Source organism: Protomyctophum bolini, assembly GCF_963924005.1.
Source record: "Protomyctophum bolini genome assembly, chromosome: 12".
NCBI lineage: Eukaryota > Metazoa > Chordata > Actinopteri > Myctophiformes > Myctophidae > Protomyctophum > Protomyctophum bolini.
The window spans coordinates 25864227-25888907 of NC_137873.1; the positions used below are offsets into that span (position 1 = coordinate 25864227).

The 24681-nt window shown below is 41.3% G+C and overlaps 1 protein-coding gene across 5 annotated transcripts; it reads right to left on the bottom strand.

Annotated features, from left to right (window-relative positions):
• Nucleotides 1–1765: 1765 nt before the first annotated feature.
• Nucleotides 1766–20468, bottom strand: LOC308325921 (casein kinase I-like). 5 transcript variants are annotated; one of them, XR_013965076.1, is made up of 13 exons: nucleotides 20334–20468; nucleotides 13668–14983; nucleotides 13081–13150; nucleotides 12240–12388; nucleotides 11710–11944; nucleotides 11287–11372; nucleotides 9009–9093; nucleotides 7272–7420; nucleotides 6776–6859; nucleotides 5753–5854; nucleotides 3900–4006; nucleotides 2346–3634; nucleotides 1766–2254 (listed from the first exon to the last, which is right to left on the bottom strand). XR_013965076.1 is itself a non-coding variant. In XM_080778689.1 (12 exons), exons 2-12 carry the CDS (start codon nucleotides 13926–13928, stop codon nucleotides 3580–3582), a joined length of 1380 nt encoding a protein of 459 aa, XP_080634815.1. In that variant the 5' UTR covers nucleotides 13929–14983; nucleotides 20334–20468; the 3' UTR covers nucleotides 1766–3579. The 5 variants fall into 5 exon arrangements, 4 of the variants coding, with proteins under 4 accessions (XP_080634815.1, XP_080634813.1, XP_080634814.1 ...); XM_080778689.1 differs by having other exon boundaries at nucleotides 1766–3634; nucleotides 7272–7417; XM_080778687.1 differs by having other exon boundaries at nucleotides 1766–3634.
• Between the last annotated feature and the right edge of the window lie 4213 nt (nucleotides 20469–24681).

The following is a 24681-nucleotide window of genomic DNA, read 5'->3' on the forward strand; positions in this document are numbered from 1 at the left end:
GACGTAGATATAATAAATATTAAATAAAATCGGGCACCAGTATCCTCCGGCCAATGGGATGTAGAAGATCAAAGATGACGTGGGGAGACATCCCAATAAAAAAGACCAATAACAGTGGCCTGCTGGGTCCCTGCCCTCACGTGACTCCGCCCGGAATGTTCCACATCTGCAGTAAAACTATGCAATATAATCTATAACTCTATGAATAGAATACTGCCCCCACCTTCGAAACATTCAAAAGCACACTCAAAACCCACCTTTTAAGACATAATTTTCCTACATAATTTCACACACTTATTGTTTCTCTACCTTTTGTTTCTAGTTTAGTTCTAGTAAACCTTTAGAATCTTTTAACTAGTTTATTTTGAATCTTTTAACTAGTTTATTTTTCTAATGAAATTGTTTTTATTTTTCTGCTATGTAAAGCGACTTTGAGTATCTTGAAAAGCGCTATATAAATTGTATGTATTATTAATACTAAGAATAGACCTTATGCAGACCGCGGCCATCTTGCCATTACGTTCGCTAACAGCAGGGTGGCAACTAGCCGCAATTTGCCATTGACAGCCCATACATCCAAACAGAAAAGTCCTATCTGATTTCTTTCTTGAAGAGATGCAGTCCACTCAGAGAGTGGGCGGGGTCTTTGGGCTGGATCCAGGCTAATGCATTGCAGCTGTACGAAAAGCTTGAATTATCTTTCTGCAAAGTGTTTGTTTCATAAAAATCCACTGTGGACATGTTATGGGCTACTTTCCGTCAAGGAATTCCTTGCAGGTGAAGTGTTGTAGTTTGGAAGCACTCGCTTTCAGTAAAGCAAACCTCCTGCTGCCTGCTGCATTATGTGCAAATTCAAAACAGGTGGTACACATGGCCATCAAGTGATATACAATTATCACTTACAAACTCCAACACTTAAAAAAATAATCACCTGCAAGGAATTTCTTGACAGATAGCTCATAACATGTTTACATAGGAGGCCTTTGCTGTGTTTCACTAGTTTCAATTGAAACGGGCCTCGACCCTCAGGGGGGCTTCCGAGCCAGATGTCATTCAACCCCCCACCACCCATGGCCCCCTCTCACTCTCTCTCACTCAATGCCTTGCTCTCTCCCACGATGACGATGTTAAAGTTACACCTGCTAATAACCTGGGTAAAATGTGCAGCATTGGGAGATAAATGGGAGACACTTTATTGTGAAGGGACAACAGGATGAGGTGTTGTTGCGTAATTGTCGAGAGTAATGGCTGCGAGCGATTTTGAACAGTCAAAACTATGTGTCAATACACCTGTATCAACAGAATAATAAGTCATAGGAATATATGGGGGCCTCATTTGGTCATAAAACAGGCATCCAGATTCCTAAGGCTGCCCCTGCATATCTACAGTGGATTTTTATGAATCAAACACTTAATTGTTTTGATAATTCAAGCTTTTCGTACATCTGTAATGTTGGCGAGTTTGACGTTGCTTAATACAATGAGATAGGACCTTTCTGTTTGGATGTATGGGCTGGTAATGGCTAGTTGATGGTCAGGTTCTGCATAAGGCCTATTGACCTTCGCCAAATGTTTAAAAAGATCCAACTCAATTATCTGATATAATAATGGGATTTAATGTAGTTAAGTCATATATCTTTCCATTTATAATGCAGTTTCAAATACTTGTCAGTATTGTGAGTGCAGACAGGCGCATATTAAAGGTCCATAGTGATAACATTCATCCATTTGTATTCCCTCAAATAAAAATAAATAAAAACACATTTTCTTTCATTCAGTTGTTTTAATGGAGTTATCTGGCAGACATTAAATCCTCCAAGCCAGAGAGACAGAGGACAAACAAAAACAAAAACAGAAAATTAAAAAGACAAGTTATTTAAAAAAAATAAAATTTCGAGGAGCACACTAGAAGCTACTAAAAACAAAATCGTTTTTCAACAACTCAAACCAGAGGAAGGAAGCAACGCCTAGTTCAGACCATCAAACGATAGTGGTTTTCCACTAAATGCGTGTGTCCCAAGTACTCAAAACATCCCGGTCACCTCTGTGTGCCTCAATAATGAAGGAGTTCCTAGAAACATATAGCAAGCATCCGTTTCTGATTGGTTGCTGCTTTGTCTTGCCACAAACCTCCGCAAAAAAGTTAAGCTTGATTCAACTTTTCTGCTAGCCTTGCGTAGCCAGCCTTCATCTGCCTTTGCAATGCATATCGCCCCAGGCACATTAAGTCTGGCCCCTCTCAATTGTGGGAGGACTTCACGGCTGAAGTGGTGACGACAAAACCAGATTTGTCTGGAACCAGGCTATAACCAACCAGGGCCCAGTATGCAAATATGTGGCGGGACATTGCAGGGAACAAATGTAATACTGAGAGGGACGAGACTAATATCCACGCAGTGATAAAGTATCGCTACGCGAGGCTACGTTTCTGTACCACTTTTTTTGTCTACACCTCCTGTCACAGAAAACTTGCTCCTCACCATAGACAATGCATGGAATGGAACCACACCACTTTCTCAGAAAGTGGAATTCCAGTGAAGATCTGAACTAGGCATAAGGGTTCCAAAGTGTAGTCAGTTTGTTTTTAAATTACAAAAGAAAATGGGGGAATAGAACCTTTTACATAATATTTTTTAAACATCTGAATTGGGTAGACATGAGATTTTCCATCTCAGGGTGAATGTAACTTCAGGAAATATACTTAGCCCGTTGCGTCGCAGCAAACAGACCAAGCCACTCCCCAAATAAAAACATCAGACTGTGTGCTAGAGCTGCATCTTTCCGTCCAAAGAAATGTCTCTTTGTAATGACAAGCTCCAGAGAATGTTTGTCTGTATGCATATTCATCTGTGTATGCATCTGCGTCATCCAGTCTCAAAATTCCTCTTCTCCCGTTGTTCTGTCCATCCATTAGAATAGAAACACACCTGTCCCACTCCTCTCCCACCTGTTTGTCTAATGAACGTGTTAGTTGTTGATCCGATCTGGTAGCCAACAGGCTAGTTAAGAACATGCCAGCTAAAAAGGCCAGTCAACAAACAGGCTAGCGGCAAGTTTGCCAGCTAAACAGTTTGCAAGTCACCAATTCCATGTGGTCCCAATCATAAGTTCCACTACGGCATTTGCATTGATCCAGTTCATTATCTATATTCAACCATGTCGGTGCCATAAATACATAAGAGTTCCTGTCTAAGACATGCTGTGCTCACTGCTAGTATAGCTAGCAAACATTTAAGGTCCACTGGAGTCCAGAGGCACATCAGACGAGCAGACCTGTCCTGCTTCTGAAGGGTTCTATTATGGTCCGACCCTGTTTGGGGAAGCACACAGCAGACCAGAATAGATTGAACCAGACTAAACTAGTAAGCGCATCCTTCTGTCTGGCTGTGCTGCTGACCTCTGGTCCAGAACACACCAGCCAACCGCTGCTTAGACTACAAGACACTCCAACAGCGGAGGAGAGGGTGGTAAGGTGATAGAGAGGAGGGGAGGGTGTGAAGTGTTGTGGTTGAGTGAGAGCAAGAAAGCCAAGAGGAGACAAAGAGAGCAGAGTTGTCTCATCTATCATCTCCCTCATTTTCACTTGTGTCTCTGGAGAGCTTTCCTCTTCCTCCTCTTGAAAAAACAGCAGCACCTGAAAAACACACAAAGTCTAACTTATAAGAAACACTTAACCACTTTCATTTTGCAATTTTGGGCACATTATTCTTGTGCCAAATTGAATTGTGATTGGTTGAGCCATTCAAATCTATTATAAAATGCTCTATAAACATATGTGACTGCATTTGACATTATTACTCTTAATAGTGTTCCTTGCTCTTCTAATATTACTGAAAAGCACAGCATCTTGGGGTTTATTGCTTTAATAATTGTGCCTCTGTGTGTGTGTTTGTCCTTACTTGGTCTCATCAGCCACTTCTACCTCAGCGTTGGCTGTGATTGGTGCGTTGGAGTGTCCCGCAGTAGGGTCATCTGTGTTTAGCTCCCCATTGGTGGAACTCATCACCTGAATTTGGACAGGAGAGGGGCGAGAGGACTGATGTTGAGTCAGGAAGTGAGGTGTATGAACGTTGCACAAAACCTACATGTGACATGAGGACACTGAGTGGACTGGTGGTGAATAAACTATTCAACTCTCCAATGATTTCGTTTTTAGCTGAATGTGATCTGCTTATCTGCATTCAGTTGAGTGTGAATTGGGTACTTTTGGCGAAATATTGTCACAAGATCTTTATGTCACAAAATCTTTATCATTAGCTTTTATTAGTCTTCATGATTTGTAAATACTGTGCAATTCAGACATGGTAATGAAGTAAAAAGATAAGATGCGCTCTCTTATCTTGAGTGTGAGTGTTGTTGATTGTCAACACTTTCACTTTTTCCTCGTTTACAATGGGACATGTCAAATAGACTTCTGGACTAAAGCTTGTTGCAATTAATAGATTTCACTGGAGAGGAAATAGAGAAGGTGATTCTCTCTGTGAACAGTGAACTGCTCTGTATGTACGGTGAATAACTAATTTTATACTTTGGGGTTGAATTTACTCAATAATGATTTCGTGGCAGTTCTTAACTGTAGTACAAAAGAAAATTCACAAGGTTAGAAAGGTAATAATAATTCAGCAAAACTGATTTCAAAACTGATTTCAAAGGAGCATCAATGAGGAAGCATTGACAACTACTGGTGGTCCGGGTCATTTTATTGGTGACGTCTCTTAGTTGGACAGCCTTTGGCAACAAAAACAAGCTGGGACAATCTGTGTACTCATCACTTCTACCTGCCACTTCCATTAGATCAACCATAAAGATTAAGACTAACAGATAGTATCTCACACTTAATCCAACAACACAGTGTTGTCTGTTCAACCTCCCATCATCTCCATCTTCTCCACAGTTCACCCTTCTCTTTGTGATAGGTTGCTGGTTCAGCCCTGACACAGACAGGAAGGTTTATTCCAACCGTAAACTGATGACTGAACGGTGGCTGGTACTACATCTACAGTGACAGTGTGGCAACCTAATCTGCCCAAGTGCTCTTGAGCAAGACACTGAACCTCCAAATGTACACTGCGGCTGACCCTGCGCTCGAATTTCTCAGATGCTGCTCTCAGATGCATCTGTGTGTAGGAGTGTGTATGGTATCTAGGAGTGTGTAGGGGTATCTAGGAGGGTAACATCTGTGTGTAGGAGTGTGTATGGGTATCTAGGAGGGTTACGCAGAATCTATTTTAATGAACTTGTGTTAAATGGCAAAGAGATTTTCAGGCAGGTAGAGGAAGACAATATGCCCACTGCAGCTGGTCTGGGTTCACATGCATTTTGATCAAAACCAAAAATGCAAAAAGAAACCGCTAACTTTCATTTGATTTTTAATGTCAATCACATGTCAATTGATTTCTCAATTTGCCAAAAATGTACAAATTGTACAAACATTCCTCTCTTAAAAAATGACGTAAAACAGCAGGTTTGGTTGGCATCCTCAGTCTGTCAGAGATAATCTCACCAACTTCAGCATCTATTGTTGAGCAAGGCATACTCAGTAGTCAACAGAACACTGGTCTTACCAGATATGAATACAACACATATCTGAGGCCTTTTGGGTTGGTAGTTAACACCCACACAATCTCACACACACACTCCTAAATGCCCCGAACAGCTTGACTTAACTGAAGTCAGTCCCGCTGCAGAGACAAAGAGGGGCATGCAGACAGACAAGACGGAAAAGGTAGACAGAGACAGAACCTCCCAGTACCTGGACAGAGCCTCCCAGCCTATCAGCAGTGAGATGGGAGCCCAGCAGCTCTCGATTGGTCACTGGAGTGGGCTGGGACTCACTGCCTTTCGCCTCTGGAGACTAGAGGTGACAGGATGTCATTAGGAGGACGAATGTGGGAGAAAGGTTGGGATGGAGGGGGTGGGGCGAGGAGGAGAGAAGGTGAAGAGGTGATGGAAGGGAAGAAATGTAGAGTAGTAGATGTTGGAAGTAAACGTGAGGAAAGGAAGTATACAGAGGGGACGGAGAAGTAGAAAAAAAGCATGGTAGTAAATGGGAGAGCGAAGCATGAGAACAATAGTCAAGAAATGGTGGTAGACAGTGTATGAGGAAACAGAAGAGGAAGAACGGGTTTAGAGAAGATATCTGGTGTAGATGCTACAGGAGGGTGTGCACGTTGAAAGTGTGCGCAATCAATCAAGAGTGCATGGGAGGGTGTGCATGTGAGAGAGCCCCATGCAAAGTCAAAGAGTAAAGAGAAGAGAGCGAACAGGTGGACCTGTTCATTCTATGTACTACTTTCCCTCAACCGTCAATGGACCTGGATTGTTATTGGTGAATTGTGGTTTTTGCTTGTGAAAAAGTACAGCCACATATTTGGGTATCTAAACGGATAGTGTGCTGTCCACATAATCACAACATCTCCTGTTCAATTCCAGACAGAGTTCAATTCACCCCGCACCCCTCTCTACACTCAGCTTCTTGTCTCACTACTCTCTCCAATCTAAATTAAGCAAAAAAAATACAGCCACATTTTAATGAGCCCAAGTCCCGGATAAGCAATTTATCCTGGAGGGTGGTGTCCTGCACTTGTGTGACTGGGTTCGGTGTGTACCGGTATGTTAATATACATATACGTATGTATGTGTATGTATTATAAAATAAATATTAGTTTGTTGTGATTATGTATGCAGTGTGTGTGATTTATATCTCTGCTTGTATTGAGTGTTGTGTGTGTGTGTGTGTGTGTGTGTGTGTGCGCATGTGCGTTCGTGCGCATACCTGGTTTTTGGTCTGCTGTGGTGCTTTCTCTCGGCTACCGGTCTGAAGTGGAGTCTCGCTGGCCACTGGACCAATAGGAGTGGGCTAGACACACAGGAAATGAGGTCAGAGTTGGCTACTGCAATGGTCGATGAGTAATTAAAACGTGGCATGTGGACATTTGATTAGCTGGATGGGATTTATGAGTTATATACCCACTGTGCAGAAATCTACTGATGCAAGATGCACTCAGAGTCCGTAGATGCAGAATGCAAAAATGCAGCTAGTTTTTAAGTGGCCCCAGACAGGAATATGCTAATACGTTGTTTTTTTACCTGCTGGCCAATAATATCATCAAGTCGCATTTTACTGGGACAAAGCTCAGTTCAGCAATTAATAAAAAGCACTTCACTCAGTAATACTGCTGGTCAAAGATGTAGCCATCTCTCACACATGTGCGCGCGCACACACACACACACACACACACACACACACTCACACTCACACTCACACTCACCAGTGGCTTTCCAGTCCAGTCATACTGGTAGTCAAAGACATATCCATTCCTGTCAAAGAGGTCCGTGAAGAGCTTCCTAAGATAGTCATAGTCTGGCTTCTCAAAGAAGTCTAGCCGACGCACATACCGTAGGTAGGTGGCCATCTCTTCTGTTGCACACACAGACACACAAAGCGATAAAGGTACATGTACATTAATACACACACAGATACAAATGTACAAAGTTTTACATGGTTATGAGAAATCACCCAACAACACAAAATGGACAAGTGGGGGTGATTTCTGTGGGAGCAGCCAAAAGGTTCACACCAGGGAGGCAGTCAGACAGATATTTTGTGAAGCCACTAAGGACTAAACTAAGGGACTTCCTGAAAGTTCATATAATGCCCTTTTGTGGCGCTGTCATTGGGCCCAAAAAACCCCATATCTCCATAGAGGTCCATGTATTTGGGCCCAACTTCACCTAGACTGCATTACCTTAATAAACATGGTCATGAATACTTTCTGTTTCCAGTCACTAGTTTAAAGTCTCATTTCTCATGTCATAATATTCTTTTTGGAAAATGATGGTCCCATTTATTAAAAAGAATACCATTCAGTATGTTCTGAGGGGCGTGGCTACCGTTACAGTCTATGATCGGGAGCCACGCCCCGTTCGAGTCAAAATAAAAACCAACAAAGAAGAAGGGGGGGAAGTCCCGCCTCGTTGTCTGGGCCAGCCAATGGCCAGCTGGGCCCAAACGGATCTAGAAAGATGGCGATTTACAATTCAAGGACTGACAGGTTTCATCTTACGTCCATATTAGACCCGGAGAACGCTTTGTCCATATACTTTTACAGTCTATGGTTCACACACCAAAAATTACATGCATGTCTGCAGATCCCAGGCATGTGTACATCAATGTGTGTAAACAATAAAATCCCCTTCTCTGCAATTGCTGCTCTATTGTACCTGATCTAGAATATAAGAGAGAATGTATTCAAGGTCAACTTGCCTTGTAGAATTAAGGGTGGAAAAATCTAAGTAGAAGGAAATTAGATCCTGTTTTTTAGACGGAGACAATCAATGATTAATGGTTCACAGAGTTGGTGCAGGGCCAAAAGCACTGGAGAAGAAGAAAACTTGTTTTGTTGCCAATTTATGGATACGCATGTAGAAAATTGCAAATTCTGTTATGGTAAATTGGTCAATAGCTTAAATCAATTTTAACGATTAAAATTAAAACTTGTGACATAGTTCTGAAATAAAAAGTAAATTCTTGCAGTTGTTGAATTGGATGTGGCAGAAGCAAAGCAAAGCAAACAAGGAAACAGGTTGAGCACTAAACACTGATCAAGTTAGGGGCCAAGGGTCACGGTACGACTGTAATTAATTGATGGGTCACACATTACTTTAATGTTTTTATTTTCAAAAGAAGAAAAAAAAGCCTGGGAAAGCCACCCTGGAAATGTGGCATAGGAGTGGGCTCCTCTCTCTCTCTTAGCGGAGGGCGGACTTGTAAAGATTTGGCTTTTTGTGACAAGTTTTTGAATTTTGGCGTGGTGTTGGGTATAAAGTGTTCAAACAAGTTGGGCATTCCCCCTAGTGGTGCACAGACTCAAATATTAGATACATATAGGTATGGTTGAAATCCAAAATAATTGATAAAAGGAGATTCAATGGATTCTGTTACTATTGGGTGTGCTAAATAATGTGTGTGTGTGCGTGTGCGTGCGCGTGTGAGTGTGTACACAGACCTGGAAAGCTCTCACAGAGGACCTCTATGGGCGTGTCCCTCTTTGTGTCTCCTATCTTCTGATAACGCTCTTTCAGTGTGTCAGCCTGAGAAACAGAAAGAGAGAGAAGAGTATGGAGGGACAAAATAACTCATTTGTTTATTCACAATGGACATTTGTCCTCTACCAGCTTCCACATCCACTTGACATTGACTACCGATTCCTGCATGGACTCCAGCACAATTGCACTACTAGGATGTACATTGCAGAACTTTTGACAGTTAAGAATAACTACTGAGTGTGTCTGTCCTATAGAGCACCGAAGTCTGACGTCAATATCGGTAGAGGGCGCAAATGCACAGGTTCATGTACTTTTTATTTGCATTGTAATCCCCATAGGGGGATTTTAGATTGCCTCATATAAGAACGGTGTTTTAAAAATAAACAAATCATCCACCCATGCCGCTTCACTCATATGGATATGAAGAATCAACTGACTGAGAGAAAACGCTAATGTTACTGCTGCTGAATTAGTTACATTTTCACTAGAAACAGACTATTATATGAGTGACTCATAAATAATACAGAGACACCTCACTGACAATAACGCTGAGACAGCTTGTTTATTTTTGGACCACAATGCTTATAGTAGACGATATTAAGATCACCCCATGTTATTCTACATAGAGAAATTACTTCCGTGAACCAGGGGAATCGAGGGGATGAGCGTCAGGACTTTGACACTTTATAGGGCCAGAGCGTAGGGAGTAGTTTCGCTCAGAACGGGTTATTCGGGTTGCCATTTTCCTGCCTATCAGTATGCTAGTAGGCTGCTAGGCTACATTTTCCAGCCTCACTGTGGAGACATATACCATTGGAGATGTAGAATATAAAATAATTAAATAAACACTGTATGGTTTGGGTGTCGGCTGACAAAATAACATAACCTTCAGCAACATTCCCAAACACATGTATGCTCTGCTCTCTACCCGTCCTCAAACGAGCAGTGTAATCAAAATAATAATAGTCACATGAGGGGAGGGGATATCAGAACACCCGAACATTTTCTAACGGCAAATAATAATAATACCACCGTCTATCCAGAGCCATAGAGTAGAAGAGTTGTGACAAGTCAAAGATAGGAGAGATGGAATGGTGTGCTGCAGTGACAGTATACACACCAGCGTCACTGACAAGCAAACTTACAAACTACAGACTGGCAGCCAAGTAGCCTAGCATCCTACATGTAGGCAGGAAGATGGCGCCCAAATAAGCCAAAATCCTACTGAACACGTCACTACGCTCTCCCCCTATACCCTCAACCTATAGCTTGAGAGATCGTACATATTCACATACTCACTGTGAAATGTCTACAGACAGAACATATGTATGTGTGCGTGTGTGTGTGTATACACAGTGTAACATCTGTTCAAGTGCACATTATTGCAATTTCTAATAAGCCAATTACATGGAAGCAACTCAATGCATTTATGCATACAATTACACACATGGTCAGAGCATCAGATGATTTACTGTAAGTGACTTTGAAGGTGGCCTGAAACTTTGATACAAGGCAGAACAGAGCCATTATTTTCATGTTGTAGGCATCAAATGCTCACCCTACCATCCAGATGTCTCAGCATTTTCTAATCTTCGATTGGTGAGCCTGTGCAAACTGTAGCCTCAGTTTCCTGTTCTTAGCTGACAGAAGTGACACCTGCTGTGGGCTTTCAGAGATGCTCTTCTACCTCAGATGTAACGAGTACCGGTAGTTATTTGAGTTACTGTTGCCTTTCCATCAGCTTGAACCAGTTTTTTCTTTTTCACACCATTCTCTGTAAACCTACTATAGATGGTGCATGACATTCCCAGTAGATCAGCAATTTCTGAAATGCCAGCCCATTTGGCAAGCATGCCAGGATTAAAGTCACTTAAAGCAGCTTTATACACCTTTCGGATGCTCGGTTTTAACTGCAGCATATTGTCACGGCCATGTGATGTGTGTATGCCTAATGCACCTAATTTCTGCCATGTAGTTGGCTGAGTAGAATATAAAACATGAGCTATGGGAATCACACAGGTGAACGAAAACATGATTTATATTTATTCATAAGGGCTTGCTGATGACAGAATCACGCAGTACATTTGCGTTTTACAGTTTTAAAGCTCTAAAGGTCTGAAAAACACATTTTTCATTACATTGGGTCTTCAACAATGTGGGAGGAAGTAAAGAAGTACAGATCAATGGATTGATAGATGAATGGACAGATTGGTGTATGAATGTGTGACGCCCACTCACCTTGAGCCCCTGCCATGGCAGGCTGCCTCGCAGGAAGTACATAAACATGTGACCTAAAGCTTCCAGGTCATCCCGCCTGCTTTGTTCTGACGAGAGGAAAGGAACCAACAGAGATTTAAATCACAGCCAACTCCAAGCTACACAGTTTGCTCTTATCTTTGACATTGACTCTTCCAGGAGTGGGCGGAGGCATGTGGTACATTTGTGTAGTACTAGCTTTCTAGCACTGTTAGCGAAACAACACACTCATTCCAACAGACAGAAAAGACACATGATCTAATGAAATATACTGAGTACATAGAACAACATACTTATATACAACTTAAAAATAGTTGAATAAACATCAGTCAGTCCAATATGTGGGAGTGAAATAAAGCACTATATTTATATAAATTAATTATATTAATTCAACTAGATTTTCACCTTTTCCCAGGTGTGTATTGATGCTCATGTATCTGGCAGTTCCTGTCAGACTCTTGTGTTCTCTGTAAGGGATGTGTTTCTTGGTCTCTGGGTCTATGTATTCCTTAGCCAGGCCAAAGTCGATGATGTGGATGGTGTGTTGGCGTTTAGAACCAGGTCGGCCCACCAGGAAATTCTCTGGTTTCACATCTCGGTAGATCAAACTTCTGGTGTGGACAAACTCCATACGGGTTATCTATGGGAGGTTAATGAGAAAATGTCAATAGCTCTCTGCGTTGTATGGGGGGTTGAAATCTCCGCCAGGGAACTCTGAATTCATTTTAAAATTTGAATTAAATACATTATACAAACATACATGTATGAAAACTCAACTTTAATTGGTGAGGAATCAATTGAAATACTGGTAACTAACTACAACGTGTAGGGGTTTGTGAATAACAGATCAATTATCTGCAAGTAAAATTTGACTGCAGATGTTTTAAACAAATCATGGTCTATCATGTATGCTGTTTTTAAAGTGTTAGTCTTACCAGTTGTATGGCTATCATGAGTACGGTCTTCAGAGAGAAGGTTCTGTCACAGAGGTCAAACAGGTCTTCTAAACTAGGTCCAAGCAGCTCCAGAACCATAGCGTTGTATTTACCACATGGTCCGAAGTAAAAGACCTGAGGTACACCCTCTACAAAGAGAGAGAGAGAGAGAGAGCGAGAGAGAGAGAGAGAGAGAATTACGGAGGGAGGGTATAGAGACAGGGGCAGAAGAGACATATAGGCGCATGCACTTTGTACGTTTTTATTGCATGCATTGAATTTCAGTCTTAGAAATGGGCGGACATTCTATTGTATTAAATTATTATTATCAACATTACTATTATTACCATTATAATATTTTGCATAATAAAATCAAGCACTCCACAAGAGGATGCTTGCAAAGTTATGTGAATTGTGAACTAATATCCATTTCATGTCTCAGAATTTAACTGACTTTTGGACAGGTAGAAAACTATAGCTTTTTATAGCTATAACTATTGTGGAGTGTCCAATTATTTTACCTGGATTAATTCTTGGATAATTCTACTTGAATGTTGTCAGACATGAAACCATGACACATATAGCCATCGGATTCCTACATGAATCCCACTACTAATTCTTAAGTGTTTCATACTCAAAGACCGTCTAAGCTCACCACTTGGTTGAATTTACATGATAAAACATGTGGTAGCCATGCCTACAAATCAAATATAGTTTGACAATCTTGTGCACATTTGTTCCCAATGTGTTTGTAACTGTTACTAAGTATTGTTTCCCCCGCACTTATTATTTACACTGTTAACTCTACTGCAATTTTTTTACGTGGTGCTTAAATTCTCACCTGAACTCCCCAGCTGTTTGTAGAATCGATACTCCAGGTGGAGCTGTGGTGCTCTGGACTTGATTGGTTCCTGAAAAGGAAGCATTATTTAATTTGCCTTTTTTGATCACTTTTAAGATATAAAGGTTTTCCTCGGACAGTCTAGGTCTAGGATACGTCACGTTAGGATCACTGAGCCTGGCTTCTCAGGGCTTCTGGGTAATTGAGGCGCAATGCAAAGTCTACGGAGCATAATGACGGCATCCATCCATCGGTATATGTCATATATTAATATAAAGTGTTAACCGATGTGTGCACTGCATATGGTCTATTGAGTAATCAGACATGAGTATTCTGAACATTATTTTTTTTTTATTATCCCACGATTTTGCAACCCTTTTTTTCACCCAGTGTCAATTATCGAATGTAATCCTGGGCGCTCCACTTCCTCTGGGGGGGGGGGGGGGGGGGGGGGCAGCGGACTGACCTCATGCTCCCCTCTATGCATGAGGAGTCCAAGCTGTTTCTTTTCACGCAACACAAATACGCAGCACAAATATTACATTGGCCAGTAAGAAGAATCAACAAAAGAAAGTCAGGTGTTTTACCAGCTTGATGGCCACATATTCGTTGGTGTAGAGGTTCTTGCCGAGTCTCAGCTCACCAAAGTTCCCACAGCCGATCTTCTTTCCCACCCGGAAGTTCGGACCAACCATCAGAACTCCGGAGTTGGAACCGGCGCTCCGGCTGCCATGCCCTGATCGACTCCCAGTCTTCCCCGACATCCTCTTCCCCTCCTCGGGCTCCCCCTTGCCCCCTCCTCCCCCTCCACCACCGCCTCCTCCTGCTCCCCGCTTGTCAAAGTCCATCAGTTTGTGGTAGCCTGGCCTCTCCACGATTAAGCTGAGTCCATGCAACCCACGTGACCACCAAAATGGCTGCCTGCCGGCCTGACTACCAAACGTTAGGCTACAAGGCTGGATTCGAGAGTGGGGGGTTCGGGGAGAGGCCACAGGCTGAATTAACTTCGATGGGGTTCACACGTGAACTCAAATTCGCAGTAGGGGTTGGGGATGATTAGGTTTTTGAAAAAACTGAAGAGAAATCAGGCCTGAGATTAGATCCAGATTACACTCAGGCTGACAGAAAAAGGAAGGGAACGAGAGTGGAGCTGTAACTAAATAATGTATGTCTATAAATTAAAAGACTTAAGGGAAGAAAGAGAAGCAGTGTCTGGGCACTTCCTAACAGCTATTCATTGGGCTGAGAGTGAGTTGGAAAAGCAACAACCACAAAGTAGCTGTTTGAGTATATGGACCAATGGATGGATGAATGGATGACCAGGGAGGGGCACCACTACGACCTTAATGAGGACACTTCCCCCCTTATCGGGGCCAAGGGTGAAGATGGAAAGGAGGTGGATAATGATCTGTCACCATTTGTAGCTAGCTAGCCACATGCTAACATGCTACATGCAGCTAGCACTGCTACGCTAGCTTTGTGCTCAGCTTTACCAGTCGACCATAACAAACCTGCAGTTAGCACAACATACAGGCAATTTTAGCAAGACTTATGTTAAAAGGGTAAAGTCTTGAAAGACCTCAGAAGTTTAGAAAAAAGGCCTCAATTTGAATACACCAAAGTTGAAGGATTTCAGATGTTCATATGTGTTCTCCAAACACATCTGAATACTTTCATTTTCTATTCTAGCCCAGATCTGTCTCGTTGCATCTGTCCTGGTCTAGACAGCTTGTTTTCACAGTGGGTGGTCCTCCACTTACTGGTTGCAGTCACTACTGGTATGTAAATCCTACATCCACAATTACTAGATCAGCAACCTGGCTTTGTCGTATGAAATACCAGAAGTAGTTTTGTTCCTTGCTTCAAGGAGTGTTGTGAATTAAGGTTTCAGTGAATTCACCACCTAGAAAAAGGGAGTGGTGGGAGGGAGGAAGGAAGAGAGAGTCAAATATTTAATACAGTAATTTCTAGATCATTGACTGTCTTAGCATAATATACATGCAATGTCTGCTCTTTATATTAAATAAATACTTTTTGAAATGTCTATGGGAAGTGCATGGGGAATTATTTCCTGGGCCTGTCGGAGGGACTGTGATGCTCTATAGAATTCCAACATTTTATTTAAAGAAGCAAAACATGGAGAAATATGTTCCGATTCTTTATAGGTTTTGTTTTTATAGTTTTCTTGATGTGAATGTACTATTAACTAGCCTACTACTACACAACACAAAAACAATTCTTCAATAATAGACCAAACTTATTAAAGCTAAGCAATGCATGTTATCTGAATACATAAAAAACAAGCAAAGGTTGGCTGGCTTGATTGAATTTCTACAATCATCCATTCCAAAGACAATATTATCACAGTATCAATATGTGGACCAGATAAGATAAAGACAACAGAGTATATTTAGACAGAAATTATGGAATTCATAAACCTTATATAAACGTGTCGTGGAGTAACAAGTTATTTGTTTACGACAGTAGTTCCACATATTAATGTTATGTTATGCATGATATACAGTATCTCCTCATTCCTAACTCATCTCCTTAGATCTGTCTCTCCTCTCAGTTCCTCTCTTCATCAACTTGTTTCTACACCTCTGCCCTTTTAACTTTTCTACTGCACTCATCCACCCCTTTCCATTCTTTATCTCCCTTTCTCGCAGTGGCTTCTGCTTCAAACAACAGAGGATAGGTCATTGTCTGCAGGTAGCTGATATTGCGCTCATTGCGCGTGTGTGTCAGTGTGCATCAGTCACTCGATACACTATCGTCATTACAACACAAAGCCATGAAACGCCACAAGTTAAATCTCTAACTCAATCTGCAATTTGGTGGTCAGGTGGCCTGTCTGAGATTAGCCACACAATTCACTATGCACATTTCGTGAATTTAGTTTGTTTTTGCAATGTCAAACTGAAATAATAAACTTTATTAAAAAAAGCATGCTATCATTCTAAATGTTCCACATTTGTGCCAGTAGTTGTTATATCAAATGTGTAACTCAGAAAAACAGTCTAATCTATCTATAAATGCACCACGCCTGTGTGTGTGTGTGTGTGTGTGTGTGTGTGTGTGTACGTCTGTAGGTTGTCCCACCGACTTCAGATTTGACACACGCGTTGGTTCCACACCACCACAGGGAGTGCAGCCTGGTGTCAAGTCCGTCGGATCGCGGGTTGTCCAGAAACAGCATAAAATCCTCTGCCCGGCCTCTGGACAGGGCCCCTGCTCCATATATGGAGCTGGCCTGTTCTGACATCACAACACTCCATATTTGGGCATGCCTGAGCAGCCTGATACAGAACTCCTTATTGCGAACGCAGTGATTGCGAACGCAGTGAGCACTTACTATGAGACCTAGCAGATCATGTCTGTCTGTGTGTCTGTCTGTCTGTCTGTGTGTGTCTGTCCCGCTATACGTCCAAATATGGAGTGTGTTGCATCAGCAATCACTCAGCTCCATATATGGGCACAAAAGGGGCCAGGTCCACATATACAGTAAGAGCGGGACAGACACACAGACAGACAGACAGACAGACAGACAGACAGACAGACAGACATGATCTGCAGGGTCTCAGCTGCGTTCGCTTCCCGCGTTTGCGCGACTTCCTGGTTGTGAACGCAGTGAGCACTTACAATGAGACCTAGCAGCTCATGTCTGTCTGTCTGTCTGTCTGTCCCGCTTTTGTGCCCATATATGGAGCTGAGTGATTTGTGTCACCATGACTCAGCCATAACCATATAAGGAGTCCCCAAAGCAGCTATACGTCCAAAACCCAAATATGTACGAGCTGCGTTCGCTTTCCGCGTCTTACTGGTGTAATATGTAGGCGTCTGTAATCCACGTAACTTGAGAACCGTTCACCCCACAGACTTCAAATTCGACACATGCGTTCCACACCTCCCCAGGAGTGCAGTGCCCTGTGTCGAGTCGGACCCATGGTTGTCCAGAACCGCCACAAAAGGCCTCTGCTCGTGCTCTGGACAGGGCCACTGCCCAGGCTCCATATATGTAGCTGGCCTGTTCTGACATCACAACACTCCATATTTGGAGTTACGACATTGAGGGGGCAGAAAACAGCCCGGTCACATGGTTCATGTAACTCGTTTGTCACTATAGCCTAATATAGACTCCAATGCATTCCATAAACTTCCGGTTCAGGCCTTTGTCACTATTCGCCAATAGAAGTCTATGTAGAAGAGCCACCATTGGACTGGCCCCATGAAGTGAACGGAGTAGTCGTAACTCTGTCTTACTCTATGGCTCAGCATGGAATGGATACTCTGACACGGGTACAACAAGTATTGCATAGCTTCTTCCATCGTTACAGACTCTGTGCTCTACAGCCGGGCTCCAGGCTAGTCCATCTATAAATGCACAAAGTCTCTGTACGTACATACATACATACATACATGCATACATTTTAACCAAATACATACATGCATACATGTGCGCACGTCTGTAATCCACGTAACTCTAGAACCATTCGCCCCATCGACTTCAATTTCGACACACTCGTTCCACACCACCACAGGGAGTGCAGTGCCTAGCGTCGAGTCCGCTGGATACACCATTGTCCAGAATCAGCACAACAGACTCTGCCCAGGCTCTGGACCTGATCACCCCTATGGAACTGGCCTGTTCTGACATCACAATGTTGTTCTGAGTCTGACATCTGTATAGACTCCATATTTGGGCATACCTGACAAGGAACTCCATATATGGAGCATAAAAGGGACACAGACATAATAACTGGGTGGGGCATTCATTTCCAACTTGCACATCATTCCAAGTAACCGATCTAGTATCTGTTAATGATTATATACATAAGAATTTAGTGATGTGGATGACGTGTTTTAAGTTGAAATCCTTTTGTCCATAGCACAGAGACACAATTCATTTGTTTTTGTTTATGACAACACAAAGATGAAATAAGTCTTCTTACACACACACACACACACACACACACACACACACACAGCTGTGTTGTCTTGTTCTGTCTGTCATCAGCACACACGCCCAGCATAGATAGCAAAACATCCCTATCAACCGGCTACGGACAAAGTAAGACCAGACGCTTCCTAATAAAAGCTTCCGCTGTACATTTCCTGTAAGTTCAAATAAAAACAATAGACAGGATTCCAATATAGAGGGATCAACTGTATGCAGAGCACTGTGTTTTTAACCCTATATACTAGTCGACCAGTAGCTGCAAGGATCTTAGATGCTCGCCACAACTTCTTTAAGTTGCAACACTCTATTGACAGCCCATTCATGAAACAGAAAAGTCTGATTGTATTAAACGATAAACTCATCAAAATTGCACCTGTACAGACAGCTTGGGTTATACTATTTATCGCTAGCAAGTCTTTGTTTGTTTCCACATCACAAGCTTTTTTGATTAATTGTGCAGCACTACACTGCATATGTTCATTTTTGTGGTTTAATTTAAGGTGATGTGCACTACGTCGAGTGATTTACAATAAATACTCCCAGTTTACAAAAACGAACACTTTACTTTATAGAAAAATCAGGACTGCACACTGACAGTGTTTGACATAAAGTTGTCCAAAACAAGGTGGATTTCTTTCTTTTCTTTTTAAACAAAGACTTGACAGAGACAAATAGGATAACCTAAGCTGTCCATACAGGTGCAATATTGGTGAGTTTATTATTGTTTAATACAATTTTTCACCAAATGTTTGATTTAACTCTAACTCCAGGACAAAGACAGCATACACCTGCATACACATAGCTCGTCACAATGAATGTCCAGTACCAAAAAAAATCAGATGACTGTACTCAAAGATTAATAGATGAGATCACTTATCATAACATCAAGTAACCCAAACTCAACCTGTCAATATCCAGCACTGCTCAGACTGCTGTATCAAATACCCAAACAAACTACAGCCAAAGCCAGCTTTCAGATGTTTGGAGAGAAGCCTGATATATTGCAGAGGGTGATTTCATGGAAAGGGGCCATTCTTCCAGAAATTATTGAATGCATCTCCTGCAACACATAGTGGAAGCCTGTTTTCCAATCACTTAGTACAATAAGGGCATACATTTTCACTATGCTTAGGATAGGAATGGTAGTACTAGCTGTGTGCTATGCTCTTCCATTGAACTAAACAGTACCTTAGGGGAAAATATGTTGATGTTTTATCTTATCTTGTTACATTTTTGAAAATCCCCTTCATGTATCAACTATCAATATACATGTAATGTTATTGTCATTACGCCTTTACATATAGTTCACATTCACAACCACCAGACTTCTAGCCCACTGTGATGCCATCTGTCTACAATGTGTATTGTACTATTGGGTTACACTACACCAAGCAGTGTTTAACTCGTTAAAAATGAAGTTAAGCTTAGGGCTGCATTGATGATGTAAATGGCAAGTTTCCTGATTTTGAAGAGTTACGAATGTTTGCTGCTTTTTATGTTCAGAAGAACAGAATGGCTCGAATGCTACACTAGCCACCTAGCTAACACTAACGCAGCCAATCTAATATTTAGACAAATACTGTCAGTTTGAATGAATCACTTCGCAATTTAGCACTCAACAAACAAATGTTCAATCAAGATGTTTGGATAACCAAGCTGCTTGATGCAAAAATAACACATTCAACCACCAATCGAGCAAAATAAGACAGGAAGTTGGGGGTAGGCCACATTAGTTTGTGGGAATATGTTTGGCCTCAGCTTAGTTTTAGCCAACAGTTCATTTATAACCCGTCGTCGCACGACTGCTTTCGCTCGAAACAAATGACGTATGTTCAACCAAAAAGTGTCGACATGAGCGACGTCGACATTTTTCTTAGTTAAAAATAAGCCATTCATCGAACATTTGCCATTTTCTTAGAGCAACACTTATAGAAAGTGTCGCGCAACGACGTATAAATTAGCCTTATGGAAACAACTTCAATATCCTTCTACATGATCTCTGAGATCAAGTGAAAATACCAGCTAATCGGTTGTTTTGCATCATGCAACACCACATCTAACATAAATAAGAGGGGATAGCGTTATTACCTTGTTGACAACATCAGTGGATGGCTACAGAAGCTAATTTTCCAACTGCGAGCTAGCTAGCTAGCCGATCTCCATATGAAACTAAATAGACGCTAACGCGCTAGCTAGCTAATGTTACATTTCTATCCACACACTGCCAACCATTCATAAACATTATCAGGCTGAACAAAATGTACGACAACAGCCAGAAAGCCCGTTTACCCACCTAACTGCTTTTCCCTTTAAGACGTCAACTTAACCGTCCGGACTTCTACAATTCTGATCTTCTTCGTCTCATTTTTTCTTGTTCATCGGTTTTCTCTCTCTGGATGTTTAGCTAAACCAGCTGAGGAACCTCGCCAATGACGGCCACGCAGTTTGCGTTGGCGTGGAGGAGTACGGCTGTCTCCTCGCCCGGAGTCAGCGTAAATCTCTTTGAAGAATAGAAACAGAAAATGAACGTGTTTTGGGGGAGAAAAATATTGTACCCGACTGTTGAAGACACAGAAGGGGGAGGGAGTCATTTGATTTAGGTGGTTTTAAAGTAGTTCCCCCCCCTGCGACTGTCCATGTGTTCTTTTACAGATTATCCTAATGTAACTTTTCTTAAAGGTTGGTTTGGCTATGCCTATGCCACAACTTAAGTCCAACAGCTAACTATCTACTGAAAGTCTGGTGACGCGAGGTTACCTATCTATCTACTAGTCTCTCCCAACACACACTGTGGAAAAGTGGGCACTGTTTTTCCTTTATTTCTTTTAACTATGGGTTCTCAGATTGCCTATCTACTGTGGTGTTACTTTTGCATATTATATTGGTTTTGGTCAAGTATCACGAACGCACACAGCTACACGGGCCACCCCTTTGGATAAAAACAAATACAAATCATTCATTCTTATGTCGCATGTATCAACTATTGAGGTGTAAATGTTTTATCAATCATAATCAATGTGTCACACACACACACACACACACACACACACACACACACACACACACACACACACACACACACACACACACACACACACCTATCTAAAAGGTTGAGGTTTTTAAAACAATGTTTTATAAACAAGTAATGGTAATCAAGCTTTTAATTATCCTGGACCTGCACTCTTATGTGAATTGTAACTTTTAATGTCTAATTTATTCTTAGTATGCATGTCTGCAACCATGTTTAATGTGCTCTCTTGTAAAATATATAGGCCTATATATTTTATCTCTGTTTGCACTTATGTGAATTGTAACTTTTAATGTATACTTTGTTATAGTTTTAAGTTTTAACCTGCATGTTGTTTGTCTGCAACCATGTTTAATGCGACACCTGTCTTGACCTATAACCTCACGTCACCAGGCTTTCCTAAAATATATATCTCTCTGTCTGTCTGTCTTTCCGTCCATCTGTCAAAATGTAGGAATAGGTTTACAAAAGACAGATGAAGAGTTAAAGGGACAAAGAGGTCCCTGTGTAAAAACTGTAGACAGGAACCCTGTCAGGGGTTAGCCAGGCTGACTGGCTATAGCAAACCATGGTTAATGGAAAAAGGGAATATCCGCACTCTCTTGTATAAAGTTTGAGTTTCTTTATTTCATGAAAGCAGTCCACCTAGAGAAACGAACGTGTTTCGGCACGCAGGCCTTCCTCAGCGTTTCAAACTAGAGTATGTCTTACAGAGCAGACATGTAGCTAAAACTGTAGACAGGAACCCTGTCAGGGGTTAGCCAGGCTGGCTGGCTAGCAAACTGGTTAACCTCAGTCTGACTCTGAACCCTGCCTGAGTCCTGGACTTCCTAACTGCCAAACCCAGACGACTGTTACACTGTAGTCAAAGGGCTTTATTGTAATGACAAAACATATGTCTACATTGCAAAAGAAGTGGAACAATACAATCAAAACAAAATGTATGAAATTGAAAGTCAGAATCTCCAATAAATAAATTTCTATGTACCAAGATCACTTGATGCAGATAGTGGAGGAATACACACAATGATTAATCTTTAGGGTGGTTGTGTGTTCCATTTGATATCCTAGTCAGGGTCGACAGTCACACATGTAACACGCTTAAAACTGGAGCCCCACAAGGATAGAGTCCTCTGCTGTATGTATAGCTCCATGCTCCAACACCACTGTCAAGATGGCTGATGATGAGTGATGACACAGTGATGGTGAGCCTGATCTCAATGACTAAATTGATGATGAGGGTGCCTACTTGGAGGAGGTGTCAGAAGTGTTGCAGTAGTGCCACGGAAATATAGCCTTTTCTTGAGTGTTGGAAAAACGAAGGAGATAATTGTGGCCTTCTGCGTGAAGGAAGGGCAGAGTTCCTACGTGCTCCTCTTGATTGATGGGCAGCGGAGAGAGTGACCACTGCAGCTTCAAATGCCTCAGTGTGCACATCACAGAGGACCCGATCTGAAGAAGACAAGGGGCAGTTAGAAATTCAGGGTGTCACAGAAGACCTTGGAGTCCTTTTACTCTGCTACCATGTGTGATATGGAAAAGGCAATTTCCCGGGATCTGGCACTGTAACTGACTAACTGTAGCCTCATTATTCCTGTACTTGCACAATGTATAATACAAATCTGTATATGCAAAGCATTTGTACAGATTTGTATTATAACTATTATACATTGTACCAGAATAATTACAGTACATGCACATGCAAAATTCAGATGTACTTGCACAATGTATAATACAAATCTGCACATGCAAATTCTATAAATACAGGCAGACACTAAAATACCCCCATGTGGCTTTATTATAATTTCTATATAGCTGTTGCTATTAGCACAGTGATGTGGACCATTTAGCTTCCTGTATGAGTATTGAGTAGTGACAAATAAACCCTCTAATTTTTAATATCTAATCTAATATGCATGCACCTCATGGTACCATAGCACCACAAACGCCCTATAAACAAGCTAGGCTCCAGACAATACCACAAAGACAGTATAGACACCGATGTAGGCTACCTGTCAAACTACTTCCTAAATGTCAATGCCGTCCACAATCACAGCACCAGAGGGAGCGCCAGTGCTCCACTAACCCAGGTTTGGCTCAAACAAGGGGTTAAATTAATTTAACTCTTATGCCACAAAAATGTGGAACACCCTACCGCAGTTGTAAAGGAATTGAATCCCTACTTTCCTTCAAAACCGCTCTCAAAGAGCACTTATGGGTGGCTGCAATTAGAAACTGGACTAGTAAAACAAATCTAAGTCCCCCCTTTACTGTACATGTATAATATTTATTCTTTGTTTCTATTATGTTTTTGCATAGTATTGCATTTGTTTTGATTGATTGATTGATTGATTTAAATATTTATTAACAGATTGGCGAATTACAGTAGACTACATAGAGACATACAAATATACACACTTCTATAACCAAAAACAGGAAATCATCATAGAGGAGGTAAAAAGGTAAAAAAAACCATATACATCGAGGGGAAAAGGGGGATTGGTGGGGGATTCAGATTTGACGGGGCCAGATTCGAATTTCAGCTGCCCTAGGTGCCCTTTGAGAGCGGTTTTGAAGGAGTCAAGGGATTTGCATGTCTTAATGACTGTATCCACATTTCGGTGGCATATAGGAGCGAAATTAATTTAGTTTAGTCCCTTGTTTGTATATCATTAAATATTCCTTCATGTTCATGAATTTAATATGAATGACCCCAGTGGAAACAAGTCATAGGCTTTCTTGGCTTTAAAATCATCTTAGCAGACCTTACAAGTATTGAACTGTACTTTCCTGTGCTTTTCCTTTTGTTCTGCAAACTGTTAATAAAGTATTCATTATTCAATCAATCAATTCTTGAGTCACACTGTATCGCTTGAAGTGCCACTAGGGGCGCTCTAGGAACAATAATACGTATTGTTTCCTTGTGCAGTGTGAGGAACAGTAAAATGAAAGTGTTTTTTTCAATATTTTCATAGTCGACTTCACTGTGAAGTGACTGCAACAGGTGGTCTGAGGTGGACACGGAGTATAGATAGACTACATACACGTAGGCATTTATTTCATACCATAGATTTTCTGCTTTGAAATGTATATTGGACTTCAGAATATCTATTTATTTTAGGCTAGCTCTCACTGTTTTCTGGGAAAGAAAGGTAAGAAAATTAATATAATCAAATATTAAAGCAAAACCTGAATCATGTTTTTGATGCAGCAGCTCAGCTCATTTTCCTTGAATTACAACTATTTTAACTTGTTATTTTATTGTTATGTACAGAAGCATATGAAGTGTAAGAATTATAAAAGTCCGGAATTTAAAATGTACTTGAGTACAAAGTACAAAAGTGTTGGCATCAAAGTACCAAAAGTAAAAGTACTAATTATGCAGAATGTCCCATTTCAAGTTTTCAATTGTATAATAATCATTTGAAAATAGTAGATCTACAAGCTCAAAATCAATAATGTTTTGTAAATCATAATCTACAAAGTAACAAAAGTTTTAAATGTAGTGGAGTTAGCCCTGAAACATGAAGTACGAGCGCCATGTACGTGAACCATGGCTATATAGTGGAGTAAAAGTACAATAGGCTATTTGCCTCTGAGATGTATAGCCTTG

What these genes read in the sequence shown, in the direction of transcription:
- LOC308325921 (XM_080778687.1), bottom strand. Translation starts at nt 13,928, where the DNA reads ATGGACTTTGACAAGCGGGGAGCAGGAGGAGGCGGTGGTGGAGGGGGA. An exon ending in CAAACAGCTGGGGAGTTCAG is followed by an intron (nt 12,389 to 13,080) that starts GTGAGAATTTAA and finishes CTCTCTTTGTAG; the next exon opens with AGGGTGTACCTCAGGTCTTT. An exon ending in TGCCATGGCAGGGGCTCAAG is followed by an intron (nt 9,094 to 11,286) that starts GTGAGTGGGCGT and finishes TCTGTTTCTCAG; the next exon opens with GCTGACACACTGAAAGAGCG.